The sequence below is a fragment of the Tribolium madens genome, unplaced genomic scaffold (assembly GCF_015345945.1).
Source record: "Tribolium madens isolate multiple individuals breed KSU strain unplaced genomic scaffold, Tmad_KSU_1.1 Scaffold_2;HRSCAF=44;Tcas5.2_LGX, whole genome shotgun sequence".
NCBI classification, from domain to species: domain Eukaryota; kingdom Metazoa; phylum Arthropoda; class Insecta; order Coleoptera; family Tenebrionidae; genus Tribolium; species Tribolium madens.
Genome location: NW_025400995.1, coordinates 5,799,425 through 5,816,767, shown reverse-complemented (window position 1 = coordinate 5,816,767; position 17,343 = coordinate 5,799,425). Strand labels below are relative to the sequence as shown.

Sequence of the window (17,343 nt, the reverse complement as noted above, 5' to 3'; positions counted from 1 at the left end):
CACAAATACATTTTATTGTGGGCTGTAATAAATTACATTCTGTAAGTTGTGATTTGAAATGTTTTGTATTATACTAAATTGATGATCTTTGGCTAGGGGGCAAAATATGTTGGTAGCATTGCGTTGTTGTTAAAATGTCAATATATTGTCAAAAAGGCGCGATTTTGTTGTGTTACCTTCTAATGTCCACTTGTTTTGTTTAAAAACGATTTATTTTGTGTTGTCAGTTAAAAAATTTGGGAAAAAATGTCGAAACGGTTTAGTACGGGTCAAACTAACACTCTTTTGAACTATTTTCAGTCACCTAAAGCAAAAAAAGGTACTGAAGTCAAGCAAGACTCTGCCCAAAAAAGTGTCTCTGCTACTAATGGTTTGTATTGAGATTTGTATTAAACTTTGCTGTAACATTGCTCTAACTAGGTAAGGGAGATGTGTCTCCTAAAGCAAAAAATGGTACTGAAATCAGGCAAGACCAAGACTGTACCCACAAAACTAACTCTGCTACTAATGGTTTGTATTGCGATTTGTATTAAACTTTGCTGTGACATTGCTCTAATTAGGTAAGGGAGATGTGTCTCCAGTTCAAGCTAAGAAACGTAAAAAAATGGCAATTATCGACAGCGACTCTGAAGATGAAAAGTTACCAGTTCAACCGACCCCTAAGAAGAAGAAGAACGTGAAGAAACGGCCGGTGAGCGACTCAGATGGCGAGTCTTCAGGCAGTGACAGCAAACCTAGAGAGAGGAAGTCACTAAAACAGTTCACTTTTGAGAAAAGTTCTGAGACTACAAAGATAACTGATGAAAATGCAGCTAAAGCAGCCCCAGTTGTTCGCGACATTAATTCCAATTGGTTACACAACCGGTTAGACTTTTTACAACCTGATAAAATTCGCGATATTAACAAGAAAACACCGGATGACCCCGATTATGATTCTCGCACACTTTACATCCCTCAAAGCTTCCTAGACAAACAAACTCCAGCAATGCGTCAATGGTGGGTTCTGAAAAGTACACACATGGACTCAGTTTTGTTTTTCAAAGTGGGAAAATTCTATGAACTTTATCATATGGATGCTGTTGTAGGAGTCACACAGTTGGGTTTTTCTTACATGAAGGTATTTTTCTATATATTATCTTATTTGAATTAACGTAATTGTTACAGGGGGAGTTTGCCCATTCCGGCTTCCCTGAAAGTGCCTATCATAAGATGGCAAATGCTCTAATTGAGAAAGGGTTTAAGGTTGCAAGAACTGAACAAACTGAAACTCCTGAAATGATGGCGGAAAGGTGCAAAAAACAAGGAAAGACAACTAAGTTTGATAAAGTCGTCAATAGGGAAATTTGTCAAATTTCAACAAAGGCTACTTGTGTATACACTGCACAATTGCCTGATGCTATGCATTCGCAGTCTTGTTACATGTATGCTATTGCAGAGAAGGTCTTTATTTCATTTAAGGTATTTCACTTTTATTCAATTTGGAATTTTTAGGATGTGACAGGCTTGCAAAGAAGATTTGGAATTTGTTTCATTGATACGTCTATTGGGATTTTCAAAATGGCAGAGTTTGATGACGATAAACATTGCTCAAAACTACTAGTTTGTCTTTCAGAGTATCCACCAGGATTGGTAAGTTGTCTCTTCATTTATTTTTCTGGTGGCTAAATGATTAAGGTGTATAAACCTAATTTTAGATCTTAACTGAAAGAAAGAAGATGAGTTCAAAATTAAAATTCATTCTAAATTCTCACTACAGAGATATCAGAAGAGAAACATTGGCTCCTGAAAGTCAATTCTACAGTGCTAGTACCACTGTTGAAAAACTAATGAATGGAAATTATTTTCGTAATGAAAGTAATGAAATTTGCTTGCCTGAATTCCTTAAAAATGTCACAAATGGATGTACGTTTTTCCAGTTGTTTCTTTTTTTTTATACATACATAATATTTTAGATAACGCTCAACCAGAGTATGAGTTAATGATAAAAGCATTAGGGGCGTGTTTGTGGTATTTACATGATTCCAAACTTGATATTCAAGTAGTTTCACTTGGGAAATTCGAGATTTACCAACCTTTAAGTATGAATGTAAAAGAGCAATGTTCTCGAAGTTGTATGATTTTGGATTCTGTAACGATGGTCAATTTGAATCTACTGGGTGAAGAAAGTAGTTTACAAAAAACATTGGATTATTGTCAAACTGCTTTTGGCAAAAGATTACTGACACAGTGGATCTGTCGACCTTTGTGCACCGTTGAGAAAATTAAAGAACGACAAGAAGCTATACAAGAACTGGTCAAAAATACATCCTTGTTAAAGGACGCACAAGATATACTCAAAAAATTACCAGATTTGGAACGACAGTTGGCTAAGTATGTTGACGATTTAATTATGATTTTTGGTTATAGTTTTTCTTTTTAGAATTCATACTTTTGGTAATAAATATTTTGCCCAAGATCATCCCGATAGTCGTGCTGTTTTTTACGAGGCTGCTACTTACTCAAAAAGGAGGATTGCTGATCTTTTGAAAACGTTACAAGGATTTGAATTGGCACAGAATTTGTGCCCTCTTTTTAAAGGTCAATTAGACATTTTTAGTTTTCAAATATTAAATAATGTTTTTAGGTTGTCAATCTCCGTTACTCAAAAGGTTAACTCAATTTAAACCTGATGGAATGTACGTTGATTTAACTGAATTATTATTGTTCTTTAAGGTGAGGTGATATTTACATCAAATAAAAATTAAATTTTTGTTTTATTTTTAGAATGCCTTTGATCAAGAAGAGGCTCAGAAGGAAGGAAAAATCATCCCAAAACAGGGAGTTGATGAAAATTACGACCGAGCTCAAGACGCCATAAAAGCAGTAACGAAAAAACTTGATGAGTATTTGGTAGAACTGCAACAAATGTTTGGTTGCAAAATTACATACGTGGGCACGGATAAAAAACGTTTTCAAATAGAAATTCCTGAAAGTCATACGAAAAAAGTAACAAATGAATACCAACTTGAGGGAACAAGAAAAGGGGCTAAACCAGCAAAACGTTACTCTACAGCAAGAAGTCGAGTATGTTTGATTTCTTTTTTACAGTTATTTAATTTTAAAGTGTAGCAACTTCTTGCAGATATGATGAAAGCAGAAAGTGAGAGGGCGAAAGTTGTCCAAGATTTGAACCGGAGAATTTTTGAAAAATTTAGTCAAAAGTTGTGGTCTCTATTTTCTTTTTATTTGACTAATTCAAAATTTTAGGCGCGATCAATGGGAGCAAGCGATTGAGTGTATTACTGTCTTGGATGTTTTATGTTCTTTGTCTCAATATGCTTGCAGTTTTGGTCAGGATATATGTATTCCAGAAATTGAACCAATGGGAGACACAGTAAGTGACGAAGTCTTTGGTATAACTTTTTTAATATTGATTTTTGACACAGAATAAAATTATTATTGAAAATGGGCGTCATCCTTGCATTCCAAACATTGATAATTTTGTTCCTAATGATACTAAAATGGGAGTTGGTGATTTTGCTAATATTTTACTCATCACTGGACCCAACATGGGTGGTAAATCAACACTGATGCGTCAAATTGCTATTATTTGTATTATGGCACATATGGTATGAATAATCATAATCGAGACTACAGAGAATTTAAAAAGCAATACATTGACTTTCAGGGGGGTTACGTGCCTGCATCCAGCTGTACAATATCTTTGATTGATAGGATTTTTACCCGTTTGGGGGCTCATGATGATATTGTTCAAGGCCAATCAACATTCTTAGTAGAACTATCTGAAGCTGCAGTTATTTTGCAGCATGCGACGCCACATTCGTTGGTCCTACTTGATGAATTAGGTAGAGGAACTTCTACTCATGATGGAAATGCTATAGCTACTGCCTATGTAGAAAAACTGACTACGATTAATTGTCGAACACTGTTTTCTACGCACTATCACAGTCTTGTGGATCATTTTGAGATGAGGAAAGACGTGCAGTTGGGACATATGGTAACTTTTGATACGTTTTGTTCTGTTTTTATTTATGTTTGTAATAAATAGGCTTGTATGGTCGAAAACGATGACGATCCAACTGAAGAGTCAGTTACATTCTTGTATAAGATGGCTGAAGGGCGCTGTCCAAAGTCATACGGTTTCAACGTTGCACGACTAGCGGGATTGAAACACTGTATTGTTTCACGAGGTCGGGAAATATCCAAACAGTTGGAAAATGAAGCCAGAAATCGTAAACTTTTCAGGGAATTATTTACAGCTGATATTGCGTGTATTAGAACTGTTATGACAAAGTTATCACTTTCTTAATACACTTTAATATTTTTTTATATGCAACAGTGGATAAATAATTAATGCTTTTATGTTTTCTTATTTGTAGATGCAAAAATAAACGTCAAGTTAGTGAATACTGTTGATTAAGTTTGTATAGTTTCTCTCTCCTATTTGTTTATTTATACGATGTTGTTCTTGTTTGTGATCCTGTCCTTGAAACATATCTCAAACTGTAATTACTCCCTCTATGTCCTCTGAGGTCGGGTGAACAACAGGAGCAAAGTACAAGCTTGAAATTTTCTCTGAAGCTTTTCGACATGAAGCCATAAATAATTGGATTGATACAACTAAAAAAACAGAGTAAGTAACGTTTATCTTTTTTTGGTTTTATACCTGTTGAAGTATGCCAGTAAGTGAAACGCTATCGACATGTACTTGAGGAATCCGCATCGTATGTTGGGATGGATCTCAAATGCTGTTAGCAGATTGTCAATTAAAAGAGGTGTCCAACAAATTGCAAATAACACTACGACAGCAACAAGCATGTAAATTACTTGCTTTACCATGTTGCTGTCGTCGTGAGCGGGGTCTGGGGGCGGCGGGGGTTGTTTGTTTTCTGTTAATATGAAATTTTCAAGATACTTGTCTTCACTGTTGGTGGTACTGCGATTTCGGGAAAGCCTAAAACACATTTATTAAATCATTTCTTTTGTTAATTCCGTTTTCCTGAGGTAATAAACTACATTTTGTATAAAAAAATCGAAAGTCTGGTTTTTAAAATTTATTATTTCCAATCTTTTTTGTATTTTTTTCCAATAATGAAGTATTTTTTAAGATTTGTTTTACTTAAATTCTAATAAAGCCGTTAAACTTATAATAGCAATACCTGATCTGAATTCTAACATTCTGATCACTTAAAATAATTACAAGTTCGAACGATCAAATTAATAGTACCTAAATTACTACGGCCAAGAATGAGTCAAATAAATACAAATGTTCTGGTGATAGTCTTTTGATACTATTTTTAAAACATTTAATAAGTAAGTAATGTTTAATTTTTAAAACTAGTAAGTTAGATTTTAAAGGCTGGAATGTAATTATAAAATACACATAAATATTCTCAACTGATTTAAAGATCATTTTATGTAATACATAACTATTATAGGAAAAATTTGCTTTTTACAAATAATTGTAAAATTGTTTTATTTGAAAAATTCAGTAAGAAAGCAATTATTATTTCTATCGTTCGCTAACTTGAATATGGTGTTGTATTTATGTATTGTAAATAAATAAAATAGATAATAAAGCAATATCTGGACATATAGTTATATAGAAACATAAAGCAGTCATATAAAGATGAGTATTGTGGTAATTTCAAACAATGCATTATCATTATCAAATAACTATTAATACAACACTTTACGTCAACAGTTTTTATTCATTAATACGGTAGTATTATATTTATCACTTAGCACCGATTACACTGTGCTTACAGAGAATTATGATTGATTTCTTTTTTTATTTTATTATTGCAGTAAAGGTTTTATAAAATTTATTTACCTATTTATTTATTTGAACGAAAGGTTTTGAGAAGGTTGAATTTTTTTAAATGGGGGTATGTCCAGAAAATCGCGCACCTCCGTGACACTATCATCGCGCGATGCCCTAGACAACAAGACAAATGTTAAAAAAAAAACATCTATAAAAATTTCGATGTTATGAAAGTTTAAATTTTGCACTTTGACTCTATTTATTTCTGTTGGAAAAATAATTTTCCAAGTTTTTTTGTTACAGGCTATTAGAAGAAGAAACAAGGAAGCTGTATCTTAAATTGTAACTCTGTTTAGTGTTATTTGTGGCTTTTATTGGCAAAATTTTTGTACTTTTACTAAATAATTATAAAAAAAACATACAAGATTATCTGTATCATTAAATAGACATAAAAATATGTCAAACGTCAAAAATATATCTCAAAATTTTTTTAACATTTTTTCAGTACTCTCGGGGACTATCCAATTACTCCTTTTCAAGGAAGTGCGCGAATTTTGAGACACCTGTAGGGCGGTGTTTAGACCTCTTTAAACTGAGATCTCATTCGTTGCCTGTAATTACAAACAATACAATACTTGAGTTGACTCGAGATTTTCGCATTTCTAACTTAGGTATCTTAATGAAAAGAAAATTGATAATTTTAGTGTAAATGAAAATTGAAAATAAAACATTTAGTATTAACATTGAAATAGAACAGAAGAATAAATGGAAAACATCATTAATGAGCAGAAAAAATAAACAAATAAAAAATTGAGTTAGAAGTTAATTATTAATAAATAATTTTTCGTGGTTATTTGAAGCACATTATTTTAGTTTTGAGTGTCGCTTCAGGAAATGATATTAACCTTAAAACTTTCCGTTCATCTCAAATATTTTTAGTTTGGAAGTGGAATAAACAAAAGTTATTTAGATTACTTGATTACATTAAACTTACACATGTTTGCTGGTCATAACCGACCTTCTTTCCATTACTTTCCAAACTTCGCAACAAATGGTGGTGTACGAAAAAGTCATAATAATAAATGGCACAATCAGTATTACAACAAGCATATAAATTTCGTGAAATCGCCAAACTTCTGTAGAATCCCAATCTTTTACACATATGTAGTATTCGGTAGGGTCGTTATTGTTAGACACTCGCATATGCCTCTAAAACTTTTTGAAATTTTTGTTGAAAGTAATTAGTTTGTTACCTGGGCAAACAGTGTTGGTACTGCTAAAATGAAAGACATCATCCAAATTACTCCAATTATCCGTTTTGCTTGATTGATTGTACAGATGTACTTGGCTTTCATGGGGTACACAATCGCGTAGTAGCTAAAAATCAAAATTTTTATTAACGGAAATGATAAGAAAGTTATTAATGAACTGATAAAATTGTTAGAATGTAGCTAATTTGATTAAAAGTTGAATTTTCAGCAGTGTGCTAATCTTTGACCTTTTTTGACACCGACACTTGCTTAGTCAACAGTCAGCTCTGAAAAAATCTTACCGTTCAATACTAATCGCTGTGAGGGTCATCACGGAACAAATTGCAGATATGTTTTGCAAATAATGGATCATTTTGCATACAAAAAATCCCATAATCCAGATATAGGAGAAAAGTTTGGCCAACTGTAAAAAACACCTTGTATAATATTGGCACTTTGTCAAATAATCTTCTTGATATTAAATTATGTTAAAAGCTTGTCATAAGTAAGCTCAAAGATGAAGAAGTAACAGTCATTTGCCTGAATAAACACTAAACCCATATCTAAACAGTGGAGAAGTTGAGGATATTTTTAGAAGGCTTTCAAACTATTTTTGCTAAGTGCATATTTGATTTTTATTCATAATTTAGCAAACACTTGGTTTATTGGTTTTAACAAAATCATCCCATGCATGTATTTCTGTCAACATCGTAGAAGCTATAGATCAAAATATTGTTCCAGATATTTACAACTTTAAATTTTTTAAATTATTTAACACAAGAGAGACTATTTTTGAAAATGTCATAGTTTTCTACATTCAAATTTAATCACACTCTAGGGTATCTACAAATATATTTTTTTTCAACAATGTCGGTTTTATTATTTTAGGAACATAATCAACTTTTTTACAAATGCCATTTGTTTGTTTGATTGTGTTTTATACTTTGTTTATTTATTTTTTGCTTTTTAAAATATGTATATTGTCACAGTCACTTTCTAGAAAATTGGATTGGTAAAACTGGAATTTGTTTAAATATTAAAATGAGCTGTTTTTAAAAGCAAATTACTAAGTTTTTTTGAAACAGAGTATTGTTAGTTTTAAAAATAGTAGAGATAAATGGGTGATTGAAGCAAAATGTATGGCCACCCACTGGTTAGAATTACAACAAATGAAAATGTCTTTGATTTAGTGATTTTTTGTCGGAGAGTTTTGTGCCGAAAATAGCATTTGTTGTACTTATATGCTAAGTCATTCACCCTATCAAAGTTTTCGATACAATCCATTAGAACAGGAATAAACAGAACCAATGCGAATGACTGAGTATTTAGTTCAGACGATTGTAACCCTTGACTGTTTTTTTCTTGAGAGTTTTAGATTGTATTGTTTTGAGTGTTGTAACAGTTAGCAAGACTAAAGCAAAAAAAAATTACGTCATTATCAAACATAATAAAACACATTTTTGTTCTTTAATTTTATTCATCTTCGTTAAGACTGAAATAAAATTTATTGGACGTTCTTGACATCACTGATGCTAACATTTTGCCAGTTTCTATTTTTTGTACTATAACGGATTAACATTTCTGAACTGAACATATTTGACAAAGTCGTTCTACAACTTTCTATATTTATTGATTTCATAAAGTTTAAAAATAATTTATCTATGCTTCTCAAATAGAGAGATTTATTTTAGTATGTTTGAGTTAGGTACATCAAGTGTGACTGAATCGGAAATTACATTTAAAATTTTTGGGTGATTCAACAGCTATTATTTATTATGTAAAATAAATGTGGAAATTACTAAACAAATTTGTAATTTTTTTAAATATAGGAAACAATATGGTACATACAATACCTAGAAAAAAAATAGAAAACCTATTTTAAAAAAATGATGTACTTATGTGTTTCACAATATGTATAAAATCTTATGGTAATAAAAGAGGTTAAATAAAAAATTACAAAGGTTGCATTAATGTATGAAAATGTTGTATAGAAAATTTGATTGTTAACTTCTCTTTTAATTCTTTTAAGTTATAAACAGCTTAAACTGTTAAAAACAAAAAAATCTGGAAAAACCTGGAAAATAATAATCGATATTTAACTATTAAAAAATTGTTGGAAATATTAATTTGAAATGTAAACTTTTTTGATCCTTTCAAATGAGAATACTTCATGCCAATTTACCTTATCTACACATAATAGTCCAAAGACATGTTCAAAAGGCACTTAATTAATTAACAATTCACTGCAAGCAGGGTTCAAAGTTTTTGGAATCTTGTAACAAGGAATAATTTTTTGATTTTACAATTTAAACCTATGTTTTGGGATAATAAACATTTTTAAAACCTTGTTTGCTAAATATCTAACTAATTATCAGTTGGTTAATGAACCACCCTTCAGGAATCAATTTAAAACAAGATCGATTTAATTTGTGAATATTAGGTAATCATGACAATATAAAAAAAATATCAAAAAATGCTTTTCACTGCCAAAAAGATGTAAAACCTTCAATAAACAAACAGAGCTGTTTTTGCTATAGGTACCTAATTGTAGCAAAATGCAAAAATAACTAGCAATTGCAAGTCTGTTAATTTGAGAATTAATTGAGCAGAACTGCATAAACAATATGGACTGTTTTATTAAACAGTAACCGTCTGTTTCTTGAGGGATTTATTATTCTGCTTAAAACAGTTCGGAAATAACTGTAAATTGAATAGTAGGTATTACAGGGTGTCTAATGGAAAATTCGAGTTGTTGTAATTATATTTTGTGTGCTTTTATTCTGTTGACAGAGTTAATTTGATATGCGTTAGAAAAGTTAACAGGTGAAGAGCATATGCTTTAATATTTACCTACCATAAGTGCACATAATAATGATCTCGCAATAATGATTAGTAACTTCTCTTTTTGCATAGTAACAAAATTTTCGTTTATGTTACACAAATATTGGCTTAATTGATGTTTAATTAATTTTTTCCTTTATCACTTTGTGTACATTTTGGATTGATTAGAGTGCAATTAATTATAAATTTTATCTCTCATTCATGTTTCCATTTGTTTTTTTTTATTTTGGATAAAATTCGAATTAATGAATTTCACCAATTACGTCAAAACTTCATTGATAAGTGACTACTCCTACCTTGACAGGGATGCAGATGATAATAAGGAGTAAATCGGCCGATGCTAGACTGGAAAGGAAAACATTAGTCACAGTTTGCATCCCTCGATACTGGAAAGTCGTGAAAATAATTAGGCAATTTCCAACTAGACCCAATACAAAAGTTACACTATAAACAACAACTGCCGGTATCAATTCATTCCAATCAAATATTGTATTGTTTATATCTGTTACGTTGTCAATAATATCATCGCACATTGTTATAACACGAAGGGAAATAAACTTAATTGGAGTTTCATTCGTTTACACGCTCCTCAAGGATTTAATCAAACTATTGCCCTTATTACGCGTCATTCAATCACAAACCACTTGGCTAAAATTTAAAAAATTTATTGCAAGAACTTCCAAAAATATCATCAGTTTACGATTTTTTGGGACTGATTTTAAATAAATTTTTATAAATTTATTTCATTTAAGTTTGTTTAAGTGCATATTGTTAAATTTTAACGTTTATTTGTGAAATCACACGTTTGGCACTACACTTTCGAGTTCTGTGCGATAGGAGCGGAAATCTTAAGGTATACTGTGGGATAGGCGTCGCGACGCTGATATATATGACAGATGCGGAACCTCAAAATACCCGCACTTCAAATTATTTAGGTACGTTTTGTCAATATAAAAACCACGTTAATGCTCTTACAATATACATAATGCGTGATCAACTGATTATAGGGACATAAATAGTATTAGATAAGAAGGTATGGATTATGCCAATAAATATGTAACATAACAATTATTACGAAGGACGCATCAATAAAAATAAACAGACCCCCTTAAATTATTTTACTTAATAAAATTGCTTGAGAAATATTATGTTGAATGGCATTCATCAATATTAAATTTAGAACTTCAATTTAGATTTGAGTAGAAAATCAAGTGTTTTTTTTGCGTCACGAATATTTTACTAATAAGCGGAACACAAAATTGCCAAAAAGAATCATTGACGAAAGATAACTTTTTCGAGCAACGGAAATAAATCGGAGTGATTACGATTATCGCTTATGCTGATGCATATTATTGAAAATTTCCTGATGTTTGACCTGAGAATTGCTGAATTGCAATATTTTCTTATATAAATTGAGAATGGACCCAACAACAGCACACTTCTTCGACCTAATCTGTGTCCAAGATGTGGTCGCAAATACTACTGTGCCTTTTGGGTAAGTACACATTAAAAAATTTTTATTTATTTTTTTTTCACTATTTTAATATTTATTATATTTCTATTTGTTTTTTTGCATTTTTTACATATATGTTATTTTGAGTTTTTGTTAGATTTTGAATTTTATGTTCAATATTTGGAAATTTATGGTAAGAAAAAAATTTCTTGCTGTTTATACATTACTTTTAATAACTAGATTAAGCAATTTTTTAAATTATAGATTTTAATAAGTTTTTTATTTATTTTGGTGGCTAAAAATAATTAATTACCTGTGAAATATGTATAAATTTTGTTGTCGTAAAGATTTTACTATTTATTTATTTATTTTTAGTGGGTCTTGCTTTTGCTTCCGAAAATCCGGGATGGAATAACAACTACCACTACGTATACGAGGTTCGAGGTCGGTCTTTGGCCGGTCTCAACCAAGTCAGTGATGAATACAGCGGTATAATTTTCAAAGCTGAACTGTACATCCAACCCCGATCTGATGGAAATCTCGGTGCCAAAATTTCGAATGCCCAGTATGCGAAAATTCATAAAGAATTGCGTGAAGGGTGGGAAACCGAAATTCCTGATTCCCAAGTTAGCTACCAACCGCTACCCCTTTCGTCCAAACCTTTCCAGATTGGTTTGTACAAAGGAGTGATCAGGAATGTCATGGTTGACAAACAGATCAAGAATTGGGAAGCCAATATGATCAAGAGTGTTGTCAGTCAACTCCAACTTGATACCAAGGCTACGAATTTGATTCCAAGCTCTATCAATATCCTCACCCAGGAAGACTCAAATACTGCTGTTTTTAAAACAATGGAAGAGACTGTTACTGGAGTTACTGAAACTTTGTACGAAATCCATCCGTATCCTGAATACGTTCTCCAGTCTAAACCTTGGGTTGTTCCTCACAAACATTTGATTGAGGATGGCGATGTTATTGAAATTGTCAAAAACAAGAACTTTACCAACTCTGAACAATCTCCTTCTTATCACGCTGGACTTGATGGCATCTACGGTTACCAACCAGGAAACAAAGTCGGGAAATTTCTATCGAGAACTTCCGTCAGTCAGGCTGTTATCACCGGCACTTTGGATAAATATGTCATCCAAAGTTCAGTCACCGTTGAACAAATTGTCATTCGTCCAACTTTGGCCGACCAGAAGAAGGGTTCTGTCAACAGCAAATTAAATGTGACTCTCTTACAAGTAGCACAACCAGTCAGGGAAAACGAATATGATGTTTCCAGCCCTGTTGATGTTGGTGTTGTTTATGCATATGACAGCCCTTACAGTACTGACAATAGCCCTCGTCCTGCAAAACAATACGACCATGGAGTTGCTCCCGGCAGTGCTGAATCTCAATACGACACCACTAACCAATACGAAGGCAGAACCAAACGTGCCATCACAAGACCAAAGCTTCAATATACCTCCTTCTCTTTGGATAACTATCAACCTGATAGTATTGAAGAAGAAGATTGGCACCAGGACAAACCCCACTTTAATGAAGCTCCTGCATCTCCTTTGTTGCCTTTCACGGTTGGATTTGATGGACAATCTTTCAAGAAACAGAAAAATGTCATTGAGACTGTGAGGAAACTTGCTGAAGAAATCGGCCAAGAGTTCCCCCATGAAAAGGAAATTCTTCGCCAACATACCGTTGGTAAATTTGTCACCCTTGCCAGTCTTGTTCGAATCCTGAATCAAAATGAAATCCAACAAGTCGCCAGTCAGTTGTACAGCGGAAAAGCTCAAGGATTGAAATCGCCTTCATGGGTTGCTTTCCGTGATGCTGTCGCCCAAGCTGGGACAGGTCCAGCTCTCTACAATATCAAAGAATGGATTTTGAGCGGAAAGATTGAAGGACGGGAAGCTGCACAAGTCATTGCTGTGGCCGCCAATGCTGCACGTCAACCAACCGAAGAGTATATGAAGTTCTTCAATGAAATGATTCAAGATGAGAAAATTATGTCTCAACAATACTTGAATGAATCTGCTCTTTTGTCGTACACAAACCTCGTTCGCCAAGTTTACGTTAACAGGGGAGACTCTCACGCCAAATATCCAGTTTACAGTTTTGGGTCTTTCCGTACCACCCGTGGCCAGGAATACGTCAAGAAAAATGTCATCCCTTACTTGACCAGAAAACTCAATGAAGCTATCAATAATGATGACACGCAACAAATACACATCTACATTCGTGCTCTTGGAAATATTGGACATCAACAAATTTTAGAAGCTTTTGAACCTTACTTGGAAGGACAGAAGAAAGCTTCTCATTTCCAACGTGTCTTGATGGTCGCTGCTTTAGACCGACTTGTTGAATCCAATCCTAGAGTAGCCCGATCTGTTTTGTTCAAGATTTACCAAAACCCAAGCGAATATGAACAAGTTCGTGTTGCTGCCGTGTACCAGTTGATGCGTACTAAACCCACCCCTGCAATGCTCCAACGTATGGCTTCTTACACCAATGTTGACACTAGTGACTATGTCAACGCCGCTGTCAAATCGTCGATTGAATTTGCTGCCGATTTGCAAGCTCCTGAACATCACAAATTGTAAGTACATCTATCTATAGAGTCCTTTAGATTTATTTATTTAATAACAACAAAATTCCATAGCCGTCATGCTGCTCAGTCAGCCAAACCTCTGTTGACCAGCAAACAATATGGTGTCCAGTACTCTCAAGGATACTTGCGTAGCTACATTGTCAAGGAATCTCAATCACTCTTTGAACAAAACTTGCAAATGCTTGGTGGTGAAGATCATGCCGTTCCAAGGGGAATTAAATACTTACTCGAAAAACAATTTGGTGGTGTTTACCAACAAGTTGTTAACACACATGCTATGGTTTCAAGCATTGAAGATTTAGTCAGTGTTTTCCAACAACAAACCGAAGAGTACAAGAGACAGCAAAAAGAAAAACAACACGAACAAGCTGTAAACTATCCCTGGTCTAGCGAAAATGTTGCTAAACTTTTGCATCTCCAAAACGAACAAAGAGAACAACTTGAAGGCAATTTGTACTTGCAAATGGGTGCTTTGCAAAGCATCTTTTCTTTCGATAATCACACTATGGACAGTTTGCCTGAATGTAAGTTTTAAATTCTTTCTATTTTTGCCATTTCTAATATTGTGTAATTTGCAGTGGTTCGCAAATGGGAAGAAGAATTCAAACAGAACAAACACTACGCTTACAGCAAAATGATGATCGCTCAAGAATCGTCCGTTGCCCTTCCAACTGTTTTGGGATTGCCCTTCATTTACACCTACGATCGCCCCGCACTCATCCGAGTTGAAGGAAATGTTAAAGTCGAAGCTAACCCACACATCTCATCAGGAGAAAGCCTTAAGAGGCCTGATAATGTCAATGTCGACTTTGACGTCCACGCTGTTATTTCCGGAAGGGTTCAAACCCAATTATGCATTTTTACTCCTTTCGACCATCAACGTTACAGCGCTGGTTACAATAAGAACTTCCAACTTGTCTTCCCATTGAACGGAAAGATGGAATTGGATGTTCAGAAGAAGCAACTCAAAATGGAATTGCAAAATCCTGGCAGTCAAGAAAGTGTTAGATTGGCTCATTACAGCAGTTGGCCATACACCTCTCAAAGCGACATTTACACCCCTAAACCCGACTTGAAGATTATTCATTCTCAACATCCCCACAGAATTAACACTGTGGTGGGAGACAAGTCTACAGGAGTTGCAGTATATTTGCAGATCACTAGTGACCATAGGATCGATCCTGCTTTCATGTATGAAAGGCTTCGTCATCACGATTTGGTTTCTGCCGTTTTAGACCCTTGGGTGGATGATACCATTCAATACGTTCATATTGATGTGGGAATTGACTCAAGCAAGTCAACGGCTCAACAAGTCAACCTTCATTTGGGATACAATTATCAATATCAATCAACTCAAGCCCAGGAAAACAACTCCAACGATCAAATTAATGACATTCCTGCTTTCCCCGACAGTCCAGAAAAGAGACAGCAAGAGTTTGTTGACAAACTTGGAAAATACATCAACAATCCTCATATTTTCGTTGCTGACGCTACTGCTGACTTCCAAGGACAATACAAAGTCAAATACTCTGCTACTTTTGGTGTTGCCAAGAGCAATGTTAATCCTCAAAGCCGTTTCATGGGTTACGCTAGGAAAGTTGAAAAACAAAACCCACAAGTTTTGGCTTACGTTCAAGGAATTTCTCATGTTCCTAACACTAATGGCCTCAATTTGGATTATGCCATGGAATTTGATCCAACAAGCACAACTAATGTTCAAGGATTACTTCGTAAAGATCAACGCCTTTCTCGAGTAGATGCTCATATTGAATTAAGCAAGAGTGAACAACGTAAGGAATATTTGAAACAACAAGAGGAATACAAAGAATGCAAGCATCAAATGCAAGAAGGAAACACACAATTGCCTGTTTGTGCCAAGATGGCTATCAGAGCAAATCTTTTGGATACATTCTCAATTAAAATGAAATACAATGATATGGATCCCCGTGTTATCAATGCCACTTATAAGACTTACAGCGTTTTGCGTCATTTCTTCTATCCAAGGGTTGAAGAAAATATTGTTGAACCATCATCTGATAATCGACTTGATATTCAAGGACAATTCAGTCCCGATTTGCACGCTGTTAACATTTCAATCAACAGTGAATATGGCAATGTCCAAGTAAGAAACGTCGAAGTAGGCAAATGGTATAGAGAAATGTTTATCCCTCAACCAGTTTTCCACGTCAGAGCTCGCCTCCAAGGAGAAGCACTTAAATATGACACTTACAGACGTGAGTAATTCATTTTTGGTGTTTTGTTAATTTATATTAATTGTTTTCCTTTAGCAATTTGCGTCGTCGACAAAACCCATACCAGTACTTGGGACAACAAAACCTACCCCACAAGCTTCTCCAATGGCTGGACTGTGCTTCTTCAGTACGTTCCTCGCAGACCATCATCAACTCAAAACAAACCATACGAATCTGTTCAAGAACAATTAGACCAACTTATCGAATCTTACATTGTCTACGCTCGAGCTTCTGAACAAAGCCAATCGCAAAAAGAAATCCAAATCGTTTTGCAGATGCCCCACACTAATGGTAAAATTGTGAAAATCTTGATGAAGCCATCAAGCCAAGGCAAAGGACCTAAAGTCTTTGTCAATGAACAAGAAGTTAAATACGACACCGAACATGCTTCGTATACTTACGACGGTGCTATCCAAATCTACGGCTTGCCTAACCAAGAAGTCAAACTGGAAATTTGTGATGCTTTTTATGCCATCTTCAATGGCCAAACCCTTAAACTTACCGCCACTAACAGCAAATTCAGAGATGCTTCCCGTGGTCTTTGCGGCACTTTCACCGGTGAAGAAGAAACCGACTTTTTGGGCCCCGATAACTGCATTATCCATACTCCAGAAAAATTCATGGAAAGCTACACCATTGGAAAAGAACTCATGCAACGCGGCTCCCAAATGAGACGCAGTGCTGACGACAAACAATGCTATTACAAGAAGGTCCACTATGCTAACTACATTTCCAACCAAGATGCTGGCCGTGCTACTGATTTTGAAAAAAGAGGAAGAGGTTCATGCAGCAAATTACAAACTCGTTATGTAGAAGAAAATGGTGAAATCTGTTTCACCATCCGTCCATTGCCTGTGTGCAAGAGCCGTTGCCAACAGCGAGGAACAATCTACAAGAACGTTCAAGTTTATTGTTCAAGACCCACAAGCAGCACTAGTTTGTGGAAGAACGAAATTCAAAAGGGTGCTAGCCCCGACTTCAGCTTGCAACAAGTATCCAAGACCATTCAAATGGAAATGCCCAAAGAATGTTTACCGTAATCAAATCACGACCACAAATTTGTCTTTGCAGTTACACTAGTATTTATACGAGCATCCACAAAATGTAAAAAAAATATATAAAATAAATTCTTTAGAATAACTTGTTGGTTTTTCTATCTCCACAAAAGACTTAAA

At 34.2% G+C, this 17,343-nt stretch overlaps 3 protein-coding genes across 4 annotated transcripts; 2 read left to right on the top strand and 1 right to left on the bottom strand.

Annotated features, from left to right (window-relative positions):
* The first annotated feature begins 141 nt into the window (after window positions 1-141).
* On the top strand, window positions 142-4,420 carry LOC123006594 (probable DNA mismatch repair protein Msh6). Its single transcript, XM_044401183.1, has 15 exons — window positions 142-370; window positions 421-510; window positions 561-1,117; window positions 1,165-1,440; window positions 1,492-1,629; window positions 1,695-1,902; window positions 1,953-2,370; window positions 2,420-2,577; window positions 2,624-2,712; window positions 2,764-3,063; window positions 3,109-3,200; window positions 3,247-3,373; window positions 3,426-3,608; window positions 3,668-3,997; window positions 4,049-4,420. Exons 1-15 carry the CDS (start codon window positions 247-249, stop codon window positions 4,307-4,309), a joined length of 3,351 nt encoding a protein of 1,116 aa, XP_044257118.1. The 5' UTR covers window positions 142-246; the 3' UTR covers window positions 4,310-4,420.
* Window positions 4,298-10,813, bottom strand: LOC123006595 (QRFP-like peptide receptor). 2 transcript variants are annotated; one of them, XM_044401185.1, is made up of 8 exons: window positions 10,556-10,813; window positions 10,299-10,503; window positions 10,152-10,241; window positions 7,317-7,438; window positions 7,018-7,141; window positions 6,759-6,973; window positions 4,667-4,954; window positions 4,298-4,620 (listed from the first exon to the last, which is right to left on the bottom strand). In XM_044401185.1, the coding sequence occupies exons 2-8, from the start codon at window positions 10,386-10,388 to the stop codon at window positions 4,449-4,451; spliced, it is 1,101 nt and encodes a 366-aa protein (XP_044257120.1). In that variant the 5' UTR covers window positions 10,389-10,503; window positions 10,556-10,813; the 3' UTR covers window positions 4,298-4,448. The 2 variants fall into 2 exon arrangements, with proteins under 2 accessions (XP_044257120.1, XP_044257119.1); XM_044401184.1 differs by having other exon boundaries at window positions 10,152-10,503.
* Window positions 10,814-11,246: 433 nt separating this feature from the next.
* LOC123006715 (vitellogenin-like) lies at window positions 11,247-17,308 on the top strand. Its single transcript, XM_044401401.1, has 5 exons — window positions 11,247-11,350; window positions 11,684-13,904; window positions 13,968-14,440; window positions 14,495-16,150; window positions 16,205-17,308. The coding sequence occupies exons 1-5, from the start codon at window positions 11,320-11,322 to the stop codon at window positions 17,206-17,208; spliced, it is 5,385 nt and encodes a 1,794-aa protein (XP_044257336.1). The 5' UTR covers window positions 11,247-11,319; the 3' UTR covers window positions 17,209-17,308.
* The last annotated feature ends 35 nt before the right edge of the window (window positions 17,309-17,343 follow it).